The 25,225-nt window shown below is 53.2% G+C and overlaps 1 protein-coding gene across 8 annotated transcripts; it reads right to left on the reverse strand.

The window, feature by feature from the left end:
* Nucleotides 1-1,580: 1,580 nt before the first annotated feature.
* On the reverse strand, nucleotides 1,581-23,324 carry TRAF1 (TNF receptor associated factor 1). 8 transcript variants are annotated; one of them, XM_046664992.1, is made up of 11 exons: nucleotides 23,101-23,324; nucleotides 21,455-21,560; nucleotides 20,986-21,284; nucleotides 20,560-20,687; nucleotides 19,932-20,338; nucleotides 17,919-18,003; nucleotides 9,412-9,477; nucleotides 8,499-8,909; nucleotides 6,839-7,016; nucleotides 5,022-5,170; nucleotides 1,581-2,900 (listed from the first exon to the last, which is right to left on the reverse strand). In XM_046664992.1, the coding sequence occupies exons 5-11, from the start codon at nucleotides 20,069-20,071 to the stop codon at nucleotides 2,682-2,684; spliced, it is 1,248 nt and encodes a 415-aa protein (XP_046520948.1). In that variant the 5' UTR covers nucleotides 20,072-20,338; nucleotides 20,560-20,687; nucleotides 20,986-21,284; nucleotides 21,455-21,560; nucleotides 23,101-23,324; the 3' UTR covers nucleotides 1,581-2,681. The 8 variants fall into 8 exon arrangements, with proteins under 8 accessions (XP_046520948.1, XP_046520927.1, XP_046520911.1 ...); XM_046664971.1 differs by lacking the exon at nucleotides 20,986-21,284; XM_046664955.1 differs by lacking the exon at nucleotides 20,986-21,284 and having other exon boundaries at nucleotides 21,455-21,664.
* Nucleotides 23,325-25,225: the final 1,901 nt, after the last annotated feature.

Genomic DNA, 25,225 nt, shown 5'->3' on the forward strand with positions numbered 1-25,225 from the left:
GCTTCTTTGGAAGATAAACTACTGTTTGAAATCGTCCCTGCTGTTGACAGCCCAGAGGGTCACGCAGGTGATTTGGGACCTCCCCCACCCAGTGCTCCTACTTTCTGGCAGTTGGGACTGCCTTCGATGCCCATCCTACCTTTCTGCCTCTCCCCCAGGGTTCTGCCTCACAGACCCTACCTGCTTCTCATCTCCGTCTTTACTCTCCCCTACACCCCTATCCTCAGCATCTCACAATATTTTAAGGCTGAGTGTAAATGCCACCTCTTCTGCGAAGCCTTCCCTGCTTCACCCAGTGGATCTGGGATCCTGTGCTTTCTCTGAGCTTCTCTTATCAGTTTCAATGACCTACTTCTGTATCTACTTCCTCTGCTGAACTAAGAGTTTCTCAAGGGTGGGGGGCTCATGTTACCTTTCCCTCCCTAGGGTCCAGCACAGCAGGTTTCAATAGAACTTTGCTGAAAGAATGGCTGTGACTCACACTGTTCAAAGAGAGGTCTCTTCCCATGAGAAATAAGCAATCAAAGGTACAGAGGAATAGCTGTCCCCAGCAGTAGCTTGTCCTACAAATGCCTTGTCAGCTCAGCACTCACTGAGTAGGGATGAAGATGCTATTTGTCAGGACACCAGCCCTGAGGCGAGGTCCCCATCACTCGCTAGGCCAGACCTTCCCTTGTTATTTACACGGGTCAAGGGGAAGCAAGTCAGTCTCCAATACTGACAGGCTGTCGACGGTGGGGACAAGAAAAAGCAGCCCTGACGTGCTTGTAGCCTGTCGCCAACGGCACGATGCCGTCGCGCAGACACAGCACTAATGCGCCATTCTCGTATTCCGGCCTCGTGAAAACCCTGTGAGCTGGGCAGGGCTGGGAGGATGACCCCCCCCCACCCCCCGTTTTCAAATGAAGCTGAGGCACGATGGGATGCCGGGTTTGGACCCAGGCTGGGTCTGGTTTTCTGATGTGTTGAGCCCACTGTGCTGAGCTGCTCCCTCACCTCCTTCGTGAGGACAATCCTCTCAAATGCTGGGCCAGGAGGACAGGCAGGGCTGCTGACCCATTTCACAGATGAAAACCCTGAGGGTGTGAGGAGTGAAGTTGATGGTGGCCTCAGCATGTAGAGGAGGAATGAGCTGTGAGAAGGCTGGTGGGCAGAGGAGCGAGGTCCTGACCTGGAGCCCCAAGCGGCAACAGGAATCTCAGGGTCTCTGGAGAGTTGGGTGAGGGTCTCTGCAGGAGGTGGTTGTGTGAGGTCTCCAAGGAGAGAAGACGACCGTGGGCCACGGCCAGGCCATGACGGGTGAGGTGGGTGGCCACGGTGCCCGGGGCCTTTCTCTCTCCAGCCTCTCCTGTGTGGCATCTCCTTTGAGGTTCACGAGCCCAGTAAGGGAGGCAGGCTGGGGTGGGTGTCCCCATGATGGAAAGGGGAAGGCTGAGGCCGAGGGGATGCTCCTGCCAGCACACCGGCTTGGGATGGTAACTGTGAAACTGACAGTGCCACCTGGAAGTCAGCAATGGTCTTCTCCAACTGGCTCAGTGACCGACTCCCACAACCATACACTGCATGAAAACTTCACGAGATGAAAAACATTCCTTCTTTGGTTTTATCCATATTTAAAAGGACAACCTGTGCTCAGGGGCTCAGAGGCCCTGATCAGTCAACTAGAGAAGTGAGTACCTTGCGGAACCAGGTGAAATGAGATTCTGGAAAGTGCTGACAGTGGGGCCCCCAGGCAGGGAGAGAGGAGAGCTTATGCCCCTCTCCTCCGCGGTCCTTCTGGATGCTCTTGGGAGCTCAGTGACCTGGTTTCACCTGGAGGAGGTGAAGGGGTGTTTGCTGGTGGTAGTACAGGACGCAGGGCCTGTGTGTGCCCCTGCATGTTAGGGAAGCTGAGCTGCCAGGCCCAGGGTGGCAGGTGCCATGTGGGCCAGCCAGGCCCACCTGGAAGCTGGAGGGCATGAGGCTCCTGAATGTTTCTAGAACCTCTGCAGACCTAGGCCTCACCTGGGCCAGAAGGCTTAGACCTAGAGACTTTCTGGGGTGGAAGGAAGCTTCAAGGTCTTCAAATCCAACCCCCAATTTGATGCCTTCCCCCAAGTGCAGCCCTCTGGCTTTGCCTGCTTGCCTCCAGTGATGGGGAACTCAGTCCAGGCACGGACAGACTGAATTCACATTGTACACTCCCTTCCACCTCCTGGTCCCAGTTCTGACTTCGGGCAGGAAGAGAGCAAGCATGTTTCCAGTGCTCCGTGGTAGCCCTGCAGAGAGTGTCCCATCCTGAGAGCTTCTTGGTTCAGGTCCTGCCTCTCCAGCTCACCATCCGTGCCCCGGGCCTGGTCCCTATTCCCTCCCCATCTTGGTCAAAGCCTGCCTCAACATTCAGGGCCGGAGTGGCTCCCCGGCCTCCAGGGCAGTGTGGTCAGTGCAGAGGAGGACAGTCCTGCCACCACCTCCTCCTGGACCCTTTGCCTTTGTGGGCCCAGCCCAAGGTCATGCCACCCTACGGTGATGGCCAGCCACAGTCCATCTGTTAGTCCTGCTCAGATCAAGCCAGCCCCTGCCCATCACTGCACCCTGGGATTTTGGGCGTCAAGGGCAGGACCTAAGTCATCTTGCTAAAGCCGCAGTCGGAGCTGGCGCTCCCGCAGGAGTCAGGTGTGGCTCACCCAGCCCAGCCCACCCTAAGCACTTGTCTCCACGATGCACTTGAGGAACATGGTGTCGTCCTTCACGTAGGCGTGCTTGGGCGACTGCAGCCTGCTGAGGGGGAAGAAGAGCGGGCAGCCGCTGGCCACGTTGGTTTCACTCTGGGGCCGCTGGAAGGATGCTGAGTTCAGGTCGGGCCGGAAGGCATCGATGGCGTGCTCCCGGTTATTCTGGTCAATGAGCATGAAGGTGACCTGCAGGGCGAGGGGCAGTGGGAGGTCAGGCCCTGGGCAGCAGCACCGAGGCTCGGAGCCGGGTCTTGGTCTATCACCTGTGTAGCTCTCTGACCTTGAGCTCTGACTGATTAGGACTCAAAGAAACAACGTAAGGACCACACCTGGCACATAGCGAGACCCCAGGAATGGAAGCACCTGGTATTCTGAGCAGGCTTCAGGGGTTGTCCTATGATTAGGGATCAGATGTTCTATCCAGCAGGAAGGGGAGAATTCGGATGCCATAGTCAATTTTGGTTGGCTGCTGGGGGCTAAGGATGAGACTGAAACCCTGACAAGGAGGCCAGACTGGATAACCTATAACGCCCCTTCCACTCTGAAAGGTTTGATCTGTCAGCTATAGCTGGAACCTCCTGGGGCAAGAAAAGATAGGCCTTCAACTGAGGGGCTGTGAGTCAATGCCCTGAAACATGAATGGAGCTTCTGGTATGCACAAGGCGGATATGTGTACCCCGGGGAAGCTGGTGATCTACAGTGACTCAAACCCTCCTTCCTGGCACATCACTGAAATGCCCATCAGGACGCGAAGCGGCTTCCCACCGCCCACTGCCGCGCTCTCAAACTTGGCTGCACTTAAGTCCTCTGGGAAGGTTTTGAAGACCCTAAAGCTCAGGTCGCACCATGTACCGTGGTTGAGACCCAGTCGTTGGTATTTTTAAAATCTCCACCAAATGTATGGGAACCACTGAGCCACTGACTCATATCCAGACCTCGGTGGCACTCCCGCCCCCGCCCTACCTGTCTTCCCTTCTCTCCCTCCACCCCAGCTGAGGTCCGTATTCTCGACCCCTCCCCCCCTTTCCTCCCTCAGCCCCTGGCTGCTGCTGTCCACCTGCAGAGAATGCCTCGCTTCTCCCACCCTCTTAAATATTCTCAGTAGATTTTATTTCTAGAGCAGTTCTAGGTGCACAGCAAAACTATGGAAAATATAGAGATTTCCCACTTACCCCTGCCCCACACAACCTCCCCCACTATCAACATCCTGTGCCAGAGCGGTACACGGGTTACAATCAATAAACCCAAACTGACGCATCAGAATCCCCCTGAGTCCACAGTTTACATCAAGGTGCACTCTTGGTGGTGTACATTCTATGGGTTTGGACAAATGTATAGTGACACGTAGCTATCATTATGTATGGTCTTATACAGAGTATTTTCACTGCCCTAAATATCCTCTGCGCTCTGCCTACGCATGCTTCCCTCCTCTCAACCCCTGACAACCACTGATCTCTTTACTGTCTCCATATTTTTGCCTTTTCCAGAATGTCACATAGTTGGAATCATACAGTATGTAGCCTTTTCAGATTGGCCTCTTTCACTTAATAATATGCATTTAAGGTTCCTCCATGTCTTTTCATGGCTTGATGGCTCATTTCTTTTTAGTGCTGAATGATATTCTGTTGTCTGGATGTACCTCAGTTTATTTATCCATTCCCCTATTGAAGGACACCTAGGTTACTTCCACGTTTGGGCAGTTATGAATAAAGCTGCTGTAAACATGTGTGTGCAGGTTTTTGTGTGGACATTAGTTTTCAACTCCTTTGGGTAAATATCAAGGAGTGTGACTGCTGGATCATATGGCAAGAGTCTGCTAGTTTTGTAAGAAACCACCAAATGGTCTTCCAAAGTGGCTGTACCATTTTACACTCCCATCAGCAATGAAGGAGAGTTCCTGTTGCTCCACATCCTGGCCAGCATTTGGTGTTGTCAGTGTTCTAGATTTTAGCCATTCTAAGAGGTGTGTAGTGGTGTCTGCCTCCTTCCCTTTTTCTGAAAATGCTGCCAGTTCAGGCTGGCCCCACAGCGCCTCCTCCAGGAAGTTTTCCTTATTCACCCCACCAAGTGGATTTCATTTCTACCTGTCTTCCAGGGGCGCTGGTCCAGGCACATTAGCCCCTGGACTCATGATGCTGGAGGGAGCCTTGGCTACCGGATGTGAACTCGGCTCTTGTTTGATAAAAGAGGAAACTGATAACGCAGAGAGGGCAAAGGACTTGCCCAGGTGACACAGCCAGTTCATGGCTAAACGAGGACCAGGACCCAGGTTCCCCAGCCCCACCCCATCACTCCCCCGGCCCATACCTTGTTCCGGAAAGGCCACGGCAGCAGCGCATCATACTCCCCTCTCATGATCACGATGAAGAGCGAGAGGTGGGTCCTCTTCCCTGTCCCGTCCCCATTCAGATAGAGCCGCAGGCACAATTTGTAGCCGTACTTGGCAGTGTAGAAAGCTGAAATGCGGAAGCCACAGTCAGCTGGAGAGCGCTGGACTTTGCAGACGAGGAAACTGGGACTGGCGGTTAGGCATGCCCAAGGTCAGTGGCTCAAAGCTAAGAAATGTGGGGTGGGAGCCCAGCAATCTTCTCGATTATAGAGCATCAGAGAGGGGACCCAGCTCTAGGAGATCGTTCAGCCCAGTGTCCACTGGCCGTCAGAACCACAGATTGCAGAGCCCCCCGGAGCTCGGGACTGGGTCGTGCTGGGGTGAGGACGGAGAATTTGCATTTCTGACAAGTTGGCAGGGTATGGTGATGCTGCCGGTCCTGGGACCACACTTGGATTTAACCAACCTGCATTTCGTATTCAGGAAACAGAGCCCATCGAGGGGAAGTGGCTGGCCACGCTCTCACAGTGTGTTGGGGCCAGAGCCAGGATTATGGCCAGGGCCTCCTATCTCCCAACACTGATTTCTTTCTGCTGCCCTAGGTCAAGTGGTTGGGGTCTCCTGGAAGCCAGGGGAGAGCGGGCCAGCTCACAGTTCCACCCTTGGCAAGGGCCCCTGAGGGCTGAGTCATCCCCTGGTGACTAAGCACAGCGGCCTGTGGACTCTCTCCCTGGACAGCTGAAAGGGCCCTCTGAGTGTGGGCTGTTACCACACGGCCCCTCTAGGAGGGGCCGAGTGGGCACAGGATGTGTGTGTGTTGGGGGTAGGGGCAGGCAGGAAGGGGCAGGGAAGCAACGGGCTGACAGTCTGACTCATGTCTGCCCCTTACATATTCTAGAACAAGAAGCCAGAGCCACTGCTTGCTTTTCCGTCTTTGGAAGGAAGCCTGGAGAAGCAGCCCACCGGGCCTGGCTTTGGGACCCAGACCTGCTCTGTGGCGTGGGGCAAACTCCGCTGCCTCTGTCTCCCCCTCCATAACGTCAGGAGGCTGGAGAGGAGTGACCCCAGCGCTGGGGGTCTTGGGTGCGTCAGAGGAGCTCAGGAACAGGAAAGGCACGAAGCTGGGGCAGTTGTGAGGGGTCCTTAAAATCGGCACTGACAGAAATGCTCCTTAACGACCCACCGTTCACTCAGACGCGCATGAATGAGGCGAGGGGAAGAGCACCCACGTCTGAGCAGTTTCTGCACAAACACATGCACTGCTGTATAAACGGTTATCAGCTAAGGAAACCTCTAATGAGTAAGCACTTCATGCAGGATGCTGTGCCAGGTCCAGAGATGAGTAAGAACTGCCCAATTTACTCCATGCTCACTCATGTGCTCCCCAATCATACACAAATGCACACTCTTTGACTTAGACCCGCTGGCTCCCCGAGGGCCGGGGTCCCATGGTTTTCACTGTGAGAACCGTGCTCTCATTTGCACAAGCTTTGGTTCAGAGCACACTCTCACACCCGCTATCCACCTGGAATAGAGGACAACTTTTATTCCCATCTGCAGAACGTGACGGATGCTCAGGGAGGTGCAGGGCGTGCTGGCTTCAGACAGCCCATGCTCTGTGTGGCTCAGTGGGGAGTCTACCAGCTCTGTGGGCCCAGCACAGCAGGTGGCCTGGATGGACACCGGTCTAACTGGACACGGCACGGCTGTCCCAGAGTTGACTGCTCTCCCTGTTTCCTGGGCCCAGGGGGCCAACCTCCCCCAGCTGGTCTCTGTGCCCCTGGAGAGGTGGTACCTGGGGAGAAGAGGCTGACAGTCCTGCCGCAGGCTGACTCATGGCACCGCCTGGTGACGTTGGTGATCTTCCACAGGAAGGTGCCGTCAAAGGAGGCCTCCTCCATGAGGCGGAGGCTCTGCTCCAGCTTGCCCAGGGCCTGGTCTTTCTGGGCCAGGGTCTGCTGCAACTCCAGCACCTGTGGGGACACCCATTCAGCCAGGGACACCAGAACCCCGCTTGGGGAGGGGGTGGGGATGGAGGGACACAGAGATAGATCTGCCCACAATATGTCTTCCTGACCAGCCTCCTGCAGGCATGTGCACCTGCCTTTGCACGTGCTGTTCCCTCTCCTGGAATTCCTTTTCCTGCCTTCTCCACTCCACCAAACTCCTATTCATCCATCAGGAATCCGGGTCACAGAGCCCTTCCTCTGGGAAGCCTTCAACACTGCCCTAGCTCAGCTGGTCTCTCTCATCTACATTCTTAGTCAGCCCTTACCACAGTTTTATGAGATATATTTTCCTGCCTTTCCTACCAGACAGAGGTCTCCCCTACAAAGGGCTGGGCCCATGCTCATTTTATCTCTGTCTTGCACAGTGTCTGGCAAGTAAGAGCAGAGCCAGGAAGTTTGCTGATGAACTGAAGACATGGTCTGCCCTCAGGGAGCCCACCTTCTAGCTGGGGCAAGAGGTACATAAATAAAGGTTTTACTGGCTCACTTGAACCCAGCACCTGGCTCCTCTCGTAGGTTTCCCCATTGACATTTGAAAGAATACAGATTTATTCTTGGGTGTGCTCATGTAGGGAAGTGAGTATCCTTAAAGAAAACTGAATCCCTAACTTTACTGGTGAGAAAGTGGAAGTCCACAGGGGGAAGGTGACTTGTTCAGACCTACACAACAAGTTAATGGGGGAGCTGGAACTAAAATCCAGGCCTAACGCAACATCAGACAGTGATGTAATGTTGCTGCAAAAAAAAAAAGCAACCTTAGCATGATGACTGGTTATATTAAGAAAAGTATAAGCTCTGGAACAAAGGAGGGGACAGCCCTGCTCAACCAAGAACTGTCAGATATGTGGATTATCTGGAGTAGGTCTGGGACCTCCACTCTGAGCATGTGGAATCCCTTAGAGACTGAGCTGGAGCGTATGAGGACAGCATAAAACAGTGTGCTCTGATGAAGGCACTGGGGGCATTTAGTTTAAAGAATGAAATATTCAGGTAGGATATAATCACTGACTGCTCATCTCTGAGGGGCTTCCATGGGGACAAGAAGTCAGATTTGCTTTCTGGGCCCTGAGGGGCACAGCCAGGAACAATGCAGGGAAGACACAGAGAGGTTGGTTTTAGTCTAGTATAAGGAAGAACTCTCTAATAGTGAAAAATGTCCAGCAATGGAATGAGAAGCTTAGGGACGGAGTATCCCATAACAGAAGAAGTTCAAGCGAAGGAAATGAAGCACTGCATGGGGGAGTTTTGCCCTGACTATAACTTCTGACTCAGTGCTCTTCCTCGAAGGTCTCAGGACACAGAAGAGAGACTTCCTGATGGGGAAGTGACTGCTCTGAGCAGGGAGAATGCTTCGAAGGAAGGCAGGTCCACTGCTCTGGAGATACGATAGGGCAAAGGGCACCCCCCTGAGCCGGCCTTGAAGGTCAACTTGCCTCCCACGCTCACCCGCTGTTCCAGGCTCAGGATGTGCTCGCGGTCCAGCTGGCTCTGGTGGATGGAGGCGGCCAGGGCCAGGTGGGAGGCCTCCACCTCCTTGTTGAGGACAGCGACGATGTTCTCAAACACACGCAGCTTCCCCTCCAGCTCGGCCAGGAGCTTCTCCTTCATGAAGTGCTGCAGGGCCAGCTCCTCCTGGCTCTCGGAACAGGGTGCCCGGTAACAGTCGACCTCCAGGTCTCCAGCCACCTCCACGGCCGCCTGCAGCTGCAGGTCTGACAGATTCTGCTCCAGGGCCATGGGCCCGGACCCCAGGCCAGAGCCCAGCTGGGCCTTCCACTGTTTCATGAAGCCCAACACCAGGTTTAGGTGGGTGGCCTGGGAGGCGACCTCATGCTCCTGCATGAACTTTGGGCTCCCCTGCCAAGAGAACAGGGCTGATCAGTGAAAACAGAGAAGGTGGAGGGAGGACCAGGGAGCCGCGGAGAGTGCTGCCGACAAAGGTTGCCAAGGAGTCAGATCCATTCACCTAGCAAGGGGGAAGTCGCTTTGTGTGCAGCAGGGGGATTTGGAGGAGGACCCTGGCATCATGAGTCACGTGCATCCCGGCCTCCAGAGAAACAAGTCTGCCCTGCCCTTGAGTGTCATGCTGATTCAGGACCATGGAGAGAGGCACCAGGGCGGGGTGGGGGTGGGGTCATTTTAGTGATGCTACAATGCTCAGGTGAGACATTAAGAAGAACTTCCCTGAGTATGGAGATGATTTACCAGTGGGATTTGTTGCTTGAGAGAGTCATTCATGTAAGGGACATCCAGAGGAGTAGCTTGACCTTGTGGGAAAATCCTGGAGGGGCTGGAGTGGGGTGATCCAGAGGTCTGGGCCTGTAGTGGACAGATCTCTGTCTCACACTCAGATGCTTACCTTGAAGGAGCAGCCGACACCTGCAAAGGGGCACCCAACTCCAGCCTCAGCCACCTCCGGGAGGTCCTGCAAATAATAACCGTGTCATTGGATGGTATGGGGGTCCCAGTGGCCACCACTGGGGCTCTCTGCAAAGCACCAGGATCCACCAGAGCATGAGATGGGCTGGGCCACATGACTGCACATGCTGTTCCTTCCGCCTGGCTGACTCCTTTCCACCCTTTGAACTTCAGCCCTTCTGTGAGCTTCCTTCAAAACAGGATCAGGGCCCTGGCTGCGATCCTGGGCAGTGCTGCCACTTCTCCCATCAGGACGTGTTCCACTGAGCCCTGAAGTCATCATTCACTCTATGGTTGCTACCACTGGTCTGGGGGCTCTGTGAGGGTCCCGGCTTTGTTCCCAGTGCTGGGGGCAACGCCTGGCACAGGAGCTAGGAACCTGCTGGCTGCATGAGTGAGCGCCTCCCTCCTCCTGAAGCCCATGGGGACTTTCCTCACAGTTCCCCTCGGGATCTCTCCCTGGCAATCCATCCTTCACTGAGGCGCGCCTGCCCTGCAGTGCCCTCCCTTCCAGGTAACGTGCAGCTGAGGGGGGGGGGGGATACAGAAGGATCTCAGGACTCAACAGAAACTGGACAACACTCTTAACCTACGTACAGGTCTGAGGAGTTTACAAAGTGCTTTCATGGTCATAATTCTTCCTACGGTCCTTAAAAACACTGTGGGGAGGGCTGTGTACATTTTTTGTTTCCATTTACTGATGAAAAAACTGGGGCTCACAGAGGAGGAGGGATCTGCCGAAGGAGAAGAGCACAGTCACAGGGCTCCTCCCACACTGCATCACTATCTTGTCAAGAGTCGGCCCACGGGAGACGGGGAGAAAACTTTTCCCAAACACATATCTGAAAAGAGCTCATGTCCAAAATATATAAAGAACTCTTACAATTCAACAATAAGAAGATAAACAACCTAACAAAAATGGGTAAAATACTGAACAGAAACTTCACAAAAGGAGACACATAAACGACAAGCCTATGAAAAGATGCTCAACATTACTAGTCACCAGAGAAATGCAAATTATAATGAAATACCACAATGAAATACCACAATCTACTCACTAGATGGCTAGAATGAAAACAGAATGACAATACCAAGTTTTGGTGAGGATGTGGGGGAAGTGGAACACTCATTATGTTGCTAGTAGGAATGCAAAATGGTACAGCCACTTTGGGAAAATCTATGGAAATATCTCATAAAGTTAAATTATACTTATAAAGTCACTTACTCATAAACCACGAGTATCAAGTTATCATACCACCCAGACATTTCACTCCTGGGAATTCACCCAAGAGAAACTGAAACATATGTCCATGTGTGTATGTGAATGTTCACAGCAGCTTTGTCCATAATAGCCCAAGCTAGAAACGATCCAGATACGCACCAGCAGGTGAACGGGTGAACAAATTGTGGTACATCTCTATCCATCAGCGATCAGATGGACTAAAACACCAATATATGCAACAACGTGGAGACACCTCAAAAACATGCTAAACGACAAAAGTTGAACACAAAAGACTACATGCTATGATTCTATTCTTAAGAGATTCTAGAAAAGACCAAACCATAGTGGCAGAAACCAGACCAGTGGCTATCTGGGGCTGCAGCCGGGGGAGCCTGACTATCTAGGGCCCCAGGGAAGCTTTTTCCAGGGGAGAAAGTCACCATCTTGGCTGCAGTGGTTGCACGATTGTATACATTTACCAGCATTCATCAAACTGTACACTTAAAGTGAGTGAACTTTACCATATATAAATATCTTGATTTCCCAAGAACTTTTTTTTTTTTTAAAGAATAATCTCATGGGGCAAAATGAATGATGGGGCTCAGGATGAAAGATGGGGAGCACGGAGGCCTCTTGGACCGAGCGAATACAAAGCCACACTAGTTATTATTCTTTCAAAGTAAAATAAGCTGTGGGTTTAATGAGTTTAGTTGGTTTGGGACACAGAGCACAGCCCAGCAAAGGGCCATCCGCCCTCAGCCCACTGCCCCGGGCTTCAAGCACAAGTCGTTCCCAAAAAAGAATAGAAAACAGATGTTTGGGGGGCAGAGGGCAGCCTTGGCAGGAAGACCGTGCTGGCGCTGGGGAGCGTGCAGTGACGCAGCCTCTCCCAGCAGGTAGCTTCCCGACACGTGGGAATAACAGAGGGGCTGATGCTGGGTGCAGCCCTGGTTCCTGGGTGAAGGTACCAGGGGTAGCTCTCAGGCCTGAAACTCCCCACAAGTCCACGATTCACATCCTCTGCGGTTCTAAGCTGAAGTGAGTCACAGGAGGGATACAAAGGTGAAAGGGATAAAGTCAGTGGCATTCCCAAAACACCCCGCAGGTGGAGGGATGTGTTCTTTGGGCAGCTCAGCCGCACTGGTGTCGTGTCTGTGCAGTGGAAGCCCGTTGCAGGGTGGAAAGTGCTACATGAATGTAGGGGTCATCCTTAAGATGATGCGTGGATGCGTGCGGGCTGTGACAAGCCTCCAATGGCTGACAGAGGAAGGGTAGGGGTGACTTGAGAGGCTGTCAGATGCCTCGGTGGCCAGCCAGGCTGCCCAGAGTCCCATCATCAGTCACATCAGTCAATCATTCATTCCTTGGAGAGCTACAGGTGTTAGGTGGTGGGCTCTGAAGCCAGCCTGTTGGGGCGCAAAGCCCATTTTTGTCGCTTCAAATACGAGCTGTGTGGCCCTGGGAGAGTTATTAACCTCTCTAAGTCTCAGTTTCCTCATCTTCAAAATGTAGATAATAATACTACCCCCCACTTCAGAGTTATTGTGAGGATTAAATGAGATAATACATGTAAATTCTGGTATTAGTCACCTATTGCTGCTATAACAAAGCACCACAAACTTAATGGCTTAAACAACCTAAATTTGTCATCTTACAGTTCTGGAGATTAGACGTCCTAACATCAAGGTGTCTGCAGGTGTGTTCCTTCTGGAGGCCCCAGGGGATAAGCTGTTCCCTTGTTTTTTTTTCCAGCTTCTAGAGGCCGCCTGCATTCCTTGGCTTGTGGTCCCATCCTCCATCTTCAAAGCCAGCTGCAGAGCATCTTCCGATGCCTCCCTGACCTGACTCTCCTGTCTCCCTCTGATGAGGACCCTCGTGATCACACTGGACTCAGCTACAGAATCCAGGGTAATCGCCCCATCTCAAGACCCTTATTTGAATCACATCTCCAAAGTTCTTGTTGCCATTGTTACGGGCTGAGCTGGATCCCCCACAAAATTCATATTTCAAGTCCTAACCCCCAGAACCTGACTGTGTCTGGAGAGAGGGTCTTTAAGTTAAAGTGGGGTCATTAGGACGGGCCCTAATCCAACATGCCTGGTGCCTTCAGGAGAAGAGAAAACGTGGACACAGATGTACCAAGGGAAGACAACCTGAAGACAATGGGAGAAGACGGCATCCATAAGCCAGGGAGAGGGGCCTCAGGAGAAACCAACACTGTTTCGAACTTGCTGCCTCCAGAACTGTGAGAAAATAAATTTCTGGTTGTTTACGCCACCCAGTCTGTGGTGCTTTGCTATGGCAGGCCGAGCAGATGAATGCAGCCACTAAGGTAACAGAGTCACAGGTGCTGGGGATCAAGACGTGGACATCTTCGGGGAACATCATTCTGCCTAACGCAGTGCTCCCTAAATGTTAGCCATTATTATTACTAGGAATCTTACTATTACTAATATTTTTATTCCTAATAGATTAAGCACTGCCCTTGGGACATCTTTCCCCCCCACCCCCACCCCCAATCCCAATGGCTGCCATATACATGCATTTCATTTAATCTTCCCATCTCAAACTCTTAGTTCTGTAAGACTCCATTTTCCCATTGGGTTTCCTCGGGGAGTGAGGAACATCCCTCAGTGTGTTCGCATTTATACAGGACCGAGGCATCCTTGCGTGTTATCTCATAGGGTCCCTGCAGCCATCCTTGGAGGCAGGCAGGGCAGAATTAGCTTCACCTTCACACAGATGGGCAAAGTGAGAGAACGGCTGGCTGGAGGGCACACCAAGCTTGCACATTTGAGGAGCTGACCAGAATCCGGGTCCTCTGTCCCATAGTTAGAGACCTGGCAAGGGCTTGCTGCTTTCCCTGCACCCCTGTGCGCACCACCCCATCGGATCTCACAGTACCACGAGGGGGAGGTCGGGACTCTGAGGTTCTGCTTCTTTTGCGTAGGTGGAGGAGCCAAAGCTCATGGATGGTCCATGACTTGCAGCAGGGGATGCAAGGTGGAGGCAAAGGCCAGGGAGAGGCCAGGGGCCTGGGGTCCACATCCAGGGTCCTTCCTCCTCACTACAGAGTCCTCACCTTGACCAAAGGGCGGCCTCATCTGAAGGCTGGGGACCGAGGGGACAGGAGAGGGAAGCAGGCTGGGGCTGCAGAGGAAGAACAGGGCATCTGTCCTGGGCCAAGCCTGGTGTGTGTCTGGTGCCACAAGCGGCCCCTGTGTGAGTTGCCTCATTGCTTGCAAACTGCTAAAAATAAAATTTGCAGTGGAATTTCCTCTGAGGAGGAAACAGAAACAGAGAAAACAAAATCCCAGCCCTGAGGGAACACTCGTCCTTCTGTCTGTGTCCGAGAAGTCTGGGGGGGGTGCGGTGTTCCCGGCCACCCTGGTTACCCAGGCCCTTTGTGACGGGGTCAGTAGAGGGTCCCAGCGAGAGGCCCCCACTCGGGGACCTGTGGGCCTCTGAGAATGTGAGCATTAAGAGGGTGCCAGGAGCATGAGAGCTGCCTCAGTGAAGCCACTGCACGGAACAGAGGGTCTGCGCTGGGCACAGAGGCTGGCTGAGGTCTTAGATGCCCACGGGGGCCGTTTTTGATCAGGTCTCAGCTAGTGCTGAGGGAGAAGCACTCTACAGTCATAGAGTGGACCCAGTCAGTCTGTCACTGCCCGCCAGTTCCTGCCCACCTCTGTAACTGGGCCAGTTTCCTCTCTGCCAAGTTCTGCTCAGTTTAACTGCCACCTCCTCCAGGAAGCCCTGCCTGATTTTCCCAATTGGAAGTAGTCTTGCTCATTCCTGTTTTTCCATAGCACTTGGTGGATTCCAGAACTTAGGGCTGACTGTGTTATTTTAACCTGCATAAAACATTTGAATATCACTAGCCTAGGAGGCAGGAGGTGGTGACACAGGATGTCATGGGATCGACGAGGGTAGATGCAAGTGTCAAGCTCAGAAGTGTAAGGGCTCGGGGATTCACGTCCAGGCATCACACTTGAAAGGACACAAATAAACGGGAGCAGTTATGCCAAATGCATAAAGACTGGGGACAGACTCAAGAGGAACGTGGTCAGTGTCTTCCCACAGAGGCAGGACTGCCTTAGGGGCAACAGGCTGACTGATTCGCCCTTTGTGGCCCCAAGGGAGTACAGCACAAATAAAGAGGAAAATGGTACAACAGTCAGAGTCCCCTGTAGGGAAAGTGGTCATTGCACAGAGTAATGAGCTCCCCGTCACTGGGAGAACATAAAGCCACCTGGCACGAATCCAGTACAGAACGGAAACTAGACCAGACAGCTTGACCTCTTGTCATTTTCTGATTGTAGAATAAGTTAAGGCATTATTGTAAGCCACCAGACTCTGAGGCCAGCTTGCTTTTGACCTTCTTGAGTGGCCTCAGAGGGAAGAGTGGGAGAAACGAGCCCATTCACAGGGTCGCAGACAGACAGAACTGAAATCTTCTTTTCCAGCCACTGGGTCGTCCCCTACTTCACTGTCGCTTCTGTAGGAAGGTCTTGATTCTCCCGGCAAGAACCAAGGCTCTAACTAGGTCAACGGTAATCCTTTAATATCTCCTCTGACATTAGCCACTCCGTCTATGGCTCCAAGCACTTCTTAGAGAGAGATTAATCTAATGAAGTCAGAGGAAGAGCACAAAGTGATAAGCAGATGGCATGGAAAGTGTCCGTGAGGATGGGCAGCTCCGGGCTCAGCTCAGCTGGTCCCCAGCCAGGCCCCTCCACCCTACCTCCATTTCCTAGGCTTCCCCAGATGCACAGATGAACTTTGGAATTACCACATACACAAAGTGTTAACTTATAATCAGCTGCCTTCCTTTGCTCATAAGTCCCTCAAAGTCCCCATCAGGGTCAGGAGCCAGAGGAGTCCCTGGTCTTTCCACTATGTGGCTTTCGGCAGGTGTCAGACCACTGGCTCGCCCACTCCCCAGCTTTCCACCGGGGTGCAGTGATGACTGTGTTAGGCCGGGAAGCCGGGGGTGGGGGAGAGTGATGCTTCTCAGAGGTCTGCCTGTGTCTAAGAGGCCTCCGCCCCCAAATGTAGACAGCACCCCTCCCACCCCAATGCCTGCTAGAGTGCCTGGAATTCCACCATCAGAGTTACTTCATTTGGTTTAAGGCAGCCAGTTTCAAACTGTGCCCTGCTGGGCCCTAGGAATTCCCAGAATCCCCAGGGGGCTGGGACAGGAGAGAGAAACTAAGAGGACACGACTCCACTCTCCCTTTCAATAACAGCACTTCTACTCTCATCTGATTTCACATTAAAGATGAAAACATTAAAATCACTGGATTAAGAGATATTAAAATATCTCATCTATATTATCTAAGATTTGTACAATGAATGTGTATTAGTTTCGTTAAGAGGCAAAAATAGAACAAGTTAAAAATAGTAGTCCTGGAGCATTCAAGCAGGGAGGGGCCTTAGGAAGCATTTGGCCACACCCTCCCTTTTGTTGGGGGAGCGAGGTGGCCCATGGAAAGAGTGATGGGTCTGCTCTTGGCTCATGGCTCATGGCCGGTCCACTAAGATGCCCAAGAGGGAGGCTCAGGAAGTGCCTCCACGGATCAGTTTATCCTATTACCTCTTACCACGCGGCGGAGGGTAAAGTCCTGGGAAAACTCACTGGACCCTTACTATTAGTCCCTTGAGGGTCTGCGGGAGGAGGGGCTGCTGAGTAGGGGGCAGGAGAGTGCTCAAAACCAGCTTTGGGTGGAACAGGAAATTTCCCCAACTCTCTGAAGGAGAAGGGCCGAAGTCAAGAAGGGAGAAGGAGGTGTGGAGGCTCGCCTGCCTCTGTTCCCACAGGTGGGAGGGAGGGTCGTCCTGCCAGCCATTGACCAGTAAGCCGTACATCACAGGTCCTGGAAAGGCCTTGCGGAGCCAACGTAGCTTCTTCATTTTACAGACTGAGAAACAGGCATGGGAGTCATCGCAGGCAACATACTGAGTTACACAGAGCCATCCCTGGGCACCAGGCTCCTGACCCCTGGGTTTGGTGCAAGAGGCTGCAATGAGCTGGGCGCCTAACAGGGCGGACAGTGAGGGTGGCCGAGGGCAAGACCCTGGTGACTGGGGAGCTCCACACTGAGACCCCCCCAGTGGGTGTCGGGGTCCCACATGGAAGATGAGGAGGTTACATGCAGAACAGTGGTTCTTACAGATGGCGGTTCATGGACCAATACAAGTTTTGTGTTTTTTCTTAAATTGACAGACTAACATAAAGATTGCCATATTTTAATTTTACCAAGTAAAAGCTTTACCAAAAATTCTGCCATCTATCATCACTATCATTTCAGTTATATGAAGACATTAAAGGAAGGGCACAATCTCAGAGTAAACATTGATTCTATAAATGGAATGAATTTAGTTTTAAGAAAAACTCACTACAATTTCCTTATTTTTATCATTTGGTCATGAACTGGTGGGAGAGCAATCCTGGCTGGACTGTGGGGACCTCTGGGCTGGACAGAGGACCTGCGAGGGTCCTTCTAACTTGGAAGGGCTGGGGTTCTAAACTGGGGTGCCTGGGGATGTCTCCTTGGCCCCTCACCCTTCCAAAGCTGTCTCTTATTCCTGGAAGCACAGCTCGGCGGGCCTGAGAGCTGAGCTGAGAATGGCCTCTCCCCATCTGAGCGCAGACAGGAGCAGAAAGAACTGTCTAGATCAAGAGTTGGCCACCTTTTCCTGTTAAGGGCCAGATAGCAAATATTTTGGGCTTTGCCGCCTCTGTTGTAACTAGTCAACTCTGCCATTGCAGGGTGAGAGCAGCCACACACAACACATAAATGCATGGGTTGTGGCTGTGTACCAATACAATTTTCTTTATGGACACAAAGGTTTGAATTTCATATGTCACAAAATATCACTCTTCTTTTGATTTTCGCAAACCACTTAAAATACAAAACCATTCTTAGCTAGTGGGCCATACAAAAGCAGGTGGCAAGCCGGATTTGGCCTGCCGGCTATCGTATGTGGATGCTTGGCCGAGACTGTTGTTCTCAACCTGAATCTGTCGCAGATTAGCCCGGTGGCTTTGGGCAAGTCACGCCACCACCGTGAACATGAGTCTCCTTACCTCTGATGAACAGAATTCAGTCCAGACTGAAGACAAGGGCAGAGGCTCCCGCCAGTTGCTGCACAGGCAGCTGCTTACTTGGCCTCGACCAATGGAGCAAACGGACAAATCCCCTTTCCTGGCTGTGCAAACGTACCTTCTCCTGAGACACCAGGCTTCCTGGGCCCACAGACTGGGAGTCGTCCCCTCTGCATTTGAGACAAACCCGATCCTCGCCGTTCCTGGGGACACACAAACCAACCGCGCTGAGTGAGGCAGTCCTGACTCCCTGGCACCAGCCCCTATCCCGAGAGCTCCAAAGCCCAGGCTGACGTCTGAAGCCTGGAGGCTGACAGCAGTGAGCGTGCAGGTCCACAAGCCCGGACTCCCCGCCACCAAACCCGCAAAGCCCTGAGCACCCAACATTTGCCTGGAGCCGGCGGTGAGTCCTTTGGCAGCCCAAACTGAGCTGAAGTGACCCCAGGCTGTTGGAGCCCTTACTCAACCCACTTAGGATGAAGAGTTATATGTTCCATTGCAGAAATACTAATATGCTTGATTACAAGGTGCTGCCTCAATCTCCGCTGGAAGAATTGTGTACGAATGCACTGACCCGCTCTCCTAAAATCTGAAAAAACGCTGAATTCCAGAAGACATCTGACCCAGGGGTTCAGGGAAGGGATTGTGGAAGTGTGACTGTATTTGCTCTTTGCAGCTTCCTCTACTAGGTTTTGGTCTCTTGTTTTTACTCATCACAGATGACCGTGGCCTATTAGAATAAGAAGGGACCTCAGAGGACATCTAGCCTGAGCTTCTTCACCAGGAGTGGGTGTCGGACTCTGACCAGGTGACCCATGGGCATATGTGCTTTTATAAAGCTCCCAAGTGATTCTGATCCACCGTGAGAGCTACTGGTCACGCCCATTTTGCAGGGAGGGAACTGAGGCCTGTGAGGAGGGATGGATAGGCCAAGGGAGAGTGGATCAGGAGCAGAGGTGGGCAGAGCTCTTCAGACCTCAGGCCTGGGTCCCTTTGACACCTAGTCAGCTCCCTCCCCTCTGCCAGGTTTTGGAAGAATGAGGAGGGAAGGCAAGAGACCCGTTTCAGAAGCCTGAGAGGAGCCCAGAACAATCAGCTTGATGCTAAACCAGTCAAGCTTTGCTCCACCACCCCTGACCTGGCCTTTCCATGGCCACAACCTCTGCCGCCTCTTCTCACAGCCTCCCCCCTTCTCAAAGCTTTGAACTTCTCACTCGTCTGACTCAGTTTTCCCACTTCTTAAGCTATAAAGCCCCAAACAGAGGTCACACTGGGGGCACATGGCAGTTTAAGAGCACGTTTGCCAGGAAACTGGCCTGGGCAAACCGACCTGATCGCTCCATCAGGCCTCACTGTCCTCATCTGTGAAATAGGATAATAACAGGATCCACCTTTCCAGGCTCTTCTGAAGACACAAAGAAAGAGCATATGGTGCACAATGGGTGTGTAACAGTTGCTTAAGGCAGGATGCTGATGATCGTATTGATGTCACATCTGAGTTATTTATATTTTAAATACAAATACATGCATATTTTCATATATATGATATATATACATTTCATACATACAAAAATGTACATTTTATATACATGTTTGTATAAAACATATACATATTAATATACATTGTATATATATAATATAAACAGATACTTTGTCACCTTTAAAAGGGTTCCCAGAAAACGAGGTGATGGGTAGTATTGTAGAAGGAGATATATTTGTACAGAAGTTTGTTCTCTACTAAGGGAGTTTACGTTCATTATTATATGAACTTTTTTGAATAAGACTGATTGGGTCTGTAACAATTCTGGGAGGTAGAAAATAGCTTTACGGCATGTTACAGACAAGGAAGCTGAGGCTTCGAGACATTAAGCAATTTGCACCAGGCCACACAGTAAGTAAGCAGCCCAGCTGGGCCCAGAGGCTCTCGCTCCGCCCCGGCGAGCCTTCTGCTGTGGGAGCTGACAATCTTCTGCGGCCACTTCTCCTTCCACCAATAGCCAGAGGGGCAGCACCAGTGGAAACGGTGTGGAAACTGAGGCCCAGAGAGGTGAAGCCACCTGCCCAAAGCCCCCCATGAGGGCTCCCTCCCTGGTACCTTCTCCCCACCCCCTTTGGTCCTCAGACCCCTCACCTCGAGTTCTCAGAGAGACAGGCAGCACAGCAGAGGGCCCTGGGCTCTGATGGGTCCTCGCAGACGGTGGGGGGGCACCCAAAGGGAAACTCGTTCTCATCAGGGGCCGGGCGGGGGCTGCTGGCTGAGCCAGAGGCCATCCTGGCGTCCCAGACTGGCGGGGGGCCCGTCTAAGCTCCTCTGGGGCAGGGCACCAGCCTCGTGGAGCTTGTGCTGAGAGAAGAGGTGTGTTCTGGCCCAGGCCACCCTCTCTGGTGAGCAGGAGTCTGATGACTTTATCTTCTTCTTTCTGGTTTGTGTGGTTCAACGTCACCGCTGAGTCACAGCAGGGATGGGGCAGGAATTACCCTTTGTGGTGAAAAAATCCCCTGGATGGTGCCTGAAGGCCCCTGGAGTGTCCAGTCATTCTTTAGAGTGAGAGAGAGAGCAAGAGAGCAAGTCAGAGAGAAAAAAGAACCGTGTCACGGACTTTCAGGAACAATCGTCAGAGTTCCCCTGTCAGAGAACTGTAAGCTGCCACTGGCTTCCTCCACCTCCTCCCCAGGGGATGTCACAGAGCCACAGCTGAAGACATGTCTGTGTTCCCTGGACCTCCAAGCAGCCTAGAATTCTTGGTGGGGGTGCTCACCTTTCTGGTGGAAATCCCCAGGGGCCTGGAGGCAGGTCCCAAAACACAAGTTCCAGGCGCTTTAACTCTGCCCTGTGCAGTGTCGCTCGTAGAAGTCACTTCCTCACAGGGGAGCTCGGTTACCCCATCTGTAAAATAAGGAGTGGTAGCAGGTGGTCTCCAAGGCCCCTCTGGCCTCGAAGATTCAGGAACCCTATGGCCAGGGCCACCCGAGGCAGCAGGGAGGCCTCTGATGGCCCAGAACTGCCCATGGCATTCCTCGTCAGTGACGGTGATGGTGACGACACAGGGCCCTCCCCTCCTTTGAAGTGCGAGGCCTCAAGATCATAGACGGCTCAGGGCCACCCCCCACGGCCTCCCTCAGGAAGTCATAAGTGGCCACATGCTCAGGTCAGGTAGCACCACTTCCTGGCCCTGAGAACAAACCTCTAAACAGACACCAGGTCACAGGGCATTGGTCTCAGTAGCCAAGTGGGATGCAGATCCCAGTGGTGTGGGAACTACAGCTCCTGGCGTGTCTCCCGTGCGCCGCACGACGTTTTCCTTCTGAATCCTTAGAGCAACCTGCTGGGAATTCTTCTGCAGCCACGTATCGGCTCAGAGAAGCAAGATGCCCAGGCCAAAGTCACAGAGCCCCGGGTGGCGGAGCAGCATTAGCACCAGGTCTGTGGGACTCCAGGTCCCGAGACAAGGTCCTTAACTTCTCTGAACCTCAGTTTCTGCATCTATAAATGGGGATGATGATAATACCGACTTCACCTGACTATCAGGGGTGAAAGCAGGGCAGGGTGCACGGCCCACGAGAAGTGCTCAAAAGGCTTCGAGATTGGATTCCGACGATGACTTCGGCCCTTCAAAATCAGGGAAAGGGGCTAAAATGGTAAATTATGCTTACGGAGTGTTTTCACATCCATCAGCTCTACTTGAGCCTCCCGAGTTGGCAAGGCAGGTCAGATGTCCTCCGGCCCCAGGTAGATTCAACTGCACACCTTCTGGGGCTCCTGGGAAAGACAGCATGGCACCCTCTGGCTGGAACGTGAATCCAGACCTCTACCCCAACCTGGGCCAGCCCTGGCCTGGCCCTCTCAGCAGGTGACATTGAGGCCTACTTCAGAGAAAAGATTGTCAGAGAGGCATTCCCTTCACCGCATACCCCAGACCTGCAAACTTCCTGCATCCCACTCCTCCTCCTTCCCTTGGTTTGGCACAGACGGACTCCCCAGACTCATCTCCCCACCAAGTTCCCAACGCTTTCTCTCTAGTCCCTTTTCTCTCCTCTTGGTCTTCAATGCCTCCCTCTCCAGCAGCTTCTTCTTATCAGCATCAAATACGCTCAAACTGCTCTAATCATAAAAGTGAATAGTAACAGGTACTGCTTTTTAGTGCTGTGTTAAGTACTTTTACAGGCGCCATCTCATCTAACCTTCACACAAACCCTGTGAGGCAGGTATTGTCATCATCATCCTCATTTCACAGAGGAGGAAACTGAGGCACAAAGTTAAGTGACTTGCCAAAGGTTTCACAGTGGTGAGGACTGCAGTGAGTAAGGGTGGGGACTTCAGAACCCAGAGCCTGTCTTCTAACCACACACTTGCTTTAAAAGGCTCCTCACCCTCATCCCAAATTCTTCTCCCGCATCTACACTCTCTCCTCACTTTAAAGGAACTTCCAGAAAGGACTGTCTCCACAGGCACTCTGCTTCCTCACTGGAATCTGCCCAAGGTTCTCAAAGTGGAGGTGGCCAAATGCCCTGGGCCCGTCCCAGTTTCTATCCAGCCAGCCCTCTGGCCAGCACCTGACAGGAGTCTTGGCCCCTCCTTACGGAATCCCTTCCTTTCCGCATCCCCTCGTGTCCCCTGCCCCCTTCTCTGCTCCTTATCGTCTCCTTGACCCCCTTCTCTTCCACCCTGAACCTCCATCGGTCCCATCTTTGTGGCTCCGCCCTCTGGGGGCTCTGCACACGCGGAGTCTCTGCGCCGCGTACCCCCATCTCCCCAGCCTTCCACTTGTCCTTCGGGGCGCACCTGGACCATCCCCCACCTCCCCTGGGAGTCTCCGTGGGCCGCCCTCAGGATGGGGTTAGGCACCTGGCTTTGCGATCCCATTGCGTCCCACAACACGAGCACAGCCCCTTCCCACCCGGCTCGGTGATTCTGGGTTGCCTGTTTGTGGCCCTCAACCCGGTTTGTGCGGCCCGAGGGTAGGTGACCGTCGTCTCGCCACCGCCATATATCCAGTTGCCTGCGCAACGCTGGGAGCAGAGCAGCGCCCGCGACTATACAAGGATGTGCGAACCCGGGGTACCCCGGCGGCTGCGGCAGGGAGTTCGGGGCCGGGCTCCGCAGGCGCGGATTCCAGGGCCCTGGCCGCGCGCGAGGGAGGCCGCGCTTGGGGAGCCCCCGGCCGAGCAAGCAGGAGCTGGCGCGTCCCAGGCGGGGAGCGCGGGGGGCGGGGGCCGGGGAGCCGCCCGCAGTCCCGGGGCGGATGGGGGCGGGGTGGGCTGGGGCGCGGCGGGTGGGGGCGGGGTGTAGTGCAACCAACCTCGGCGCCGCCGCCGCCGCCGCCGCCGCCTCTCCGCGGCCCGGCGGGAGCTTCCGGTGGGGCGCCGAGGACGTGGCCCGGGCGGCGGAAACCGGGGAGGGCCGGGGCGGGTCCCCGCTGCCGGAGCAGGCTCCCGGGGCCGCCCCGGGGGCGGGGCGAGCGCTCCCCTGATGGGGAAACTGAGGCCCGGGGCTGGATCTGCGGCGTCGCAGGCTCTGTTCTCCCACCGGGAACCGACACGCTTCCACTCCCCTCCTCCCCGCGCTGCGTTCCTGGCACAAATGAAGGACTCAGGAATGTGTCTGCAGAATAAACACATACAGACTTGGCACTTGAACCCTCACCCCCGTGTCCTGCCTGCCTGAAATCCCGCGTGGGGATGGGGTGAGCCGTAGCAAACCCGAGTCTTAGCCCTCTTGGATTCTTGCAGAGCCCAGCACGGCGCCAGGCTCCTCCGAGCTTATTGGGATGGAGCAAAGAGAGGGTCCGGAGCGGTTCCCGGAGGCACGGTGTTTTCCAAAACTCAATATTTTAAGGAAGGGTTTCTATTTTCGTCTAAACACACAAAACAACACGTGCGCGCACGCACACACGCGCCCACGTATTCCCTATGAATTTGTGTCTATCACTCAAGATAGTTATGGAATTTAGCGTTGGGTTAGAATTTTTGTTTAAAAGATACAAACAACCTTTATTTTTGTGAATTGGACAAAGGCTCCCTTCCTCGGTTTTGTTCTAATTACTCAGAGGCACCCATTAAATTCTCGTTATGGATTAGGGTCCCGTTTTTTTTCTCGACACCAAACTGGAGTCGGGAATTGTCTTTTACTTCTTTGATTTTGTTTTTTAACTTGAGGGGTGTTTAAGCTTCCCACCCACCCAAGGCAGAGCTGCTGTCGTCCAGCTCATGACAGAGAGGCTGACCCTGCGGGATAGAGAGTCTTGCTGGTGAAAGGAAGGTCTTGGAATGCCAGCTGGAGGGGCCTGCCTGCTTGAGGACAAGCAAAGGATCTCAGGGGCCTCCAAGACAAGCAGTCCGTGGGGCCATTCATTTTTAAGAGAAAAGGATTCAGTTTCCAGTCTCTGTTTTTTTTTTTTCTTTTTCTGCTTTATCTCCCCAAATCTCCCGGGCACATACTTGTATAGCTTAGTTACAGGTCCTTCCTGTTGTGGCACATGGGACCCCGCCTCAACGGGGTCTGACGAGTGATGCCATGTCCTCACCCAGGATCCTAACCATCGAAACCCTGGGCCACCCCAACGGAGCACGTGAACTTAACCACCGGCCACGGGGCCAGCCCCTCCAGTCTCTGTTTTACAAATTTATTGATTCTCAGTCAAATCCATGAAGAATTTGGGACCTATAAAAAAGCCATCCACTGGTCCCACCTCTCCCACCCACCCCTTCCTCTCCACCCCAGGCCGGTGTAAGTGAAAAGAACAGGCAACCTGACCTCACTCTCTTCATGTGCCACATCCTGTTTTCAGATTAATGAGCTCATTTGGTGGAAATTTACCAAGGGAAATAGTTTAATTTTGGAAAGTACCAAAAACTTATCTGTAGTCACTTGGCTTATTTTGGGGGGCTCTTGAAATAGAGGGGGCATCACCGGAGGATCGCTATGTGCTCAGCGAACGGCAAGGCTGCAGGAATCGAAAGCAGAGCCCCGTGAGGCTCGACCTGACTCAGAAAGGAGACCAAACTGTTTGGAGACCACTCATCTCTACCGAGTAGAAAAATTTTTTTTCTAAAAATAAGTTTAAAAACAAAAGTAGTCCATCTGGCGAAGCCCTAAGATCTGGCGGTCTGCGCATGGGGCCGTGACTGAGGAAGAAGAAAGCGAACGCAGGGCAGTTTGTGCCTCAGCAGCCGTTTCACATCCACTTCTGCTCTGCCCGTTCTAAGAGGCACCGGAAGGCTTCCATGCTCCAGCTCTGCCCCCATCCTTCTGCTGTCAGGCCCTTGACACTGGCATGGCCCGCCTCGCCTCATAGCCTTTTGAGCTTGTGGCTGCTGCAAGAAGCTAAGGACTGAATGGCCCAGGGGACTCAAAGTTTTGTGAGCCTTTCTGCGTTGAAGATGGTGGAGCACATGTGACAAATCCCCTAAGTGCCTGACCGTCTC

Source organism: Equus quagga, chromosome 1 (assembly GCF_021613505.1).
Source record: "Equus quagga isolate Etosha38 chromosome 1, UCLA_HA_Equagga_1.0, whole genome shotgun sequence".
NCBI classification, from domain to species: domain Eukaryota; kingdom Metazoa; phylum Chordata; class Mammalia; order Perissodactyla; family Equidae; genus Equus; species Equus quagga.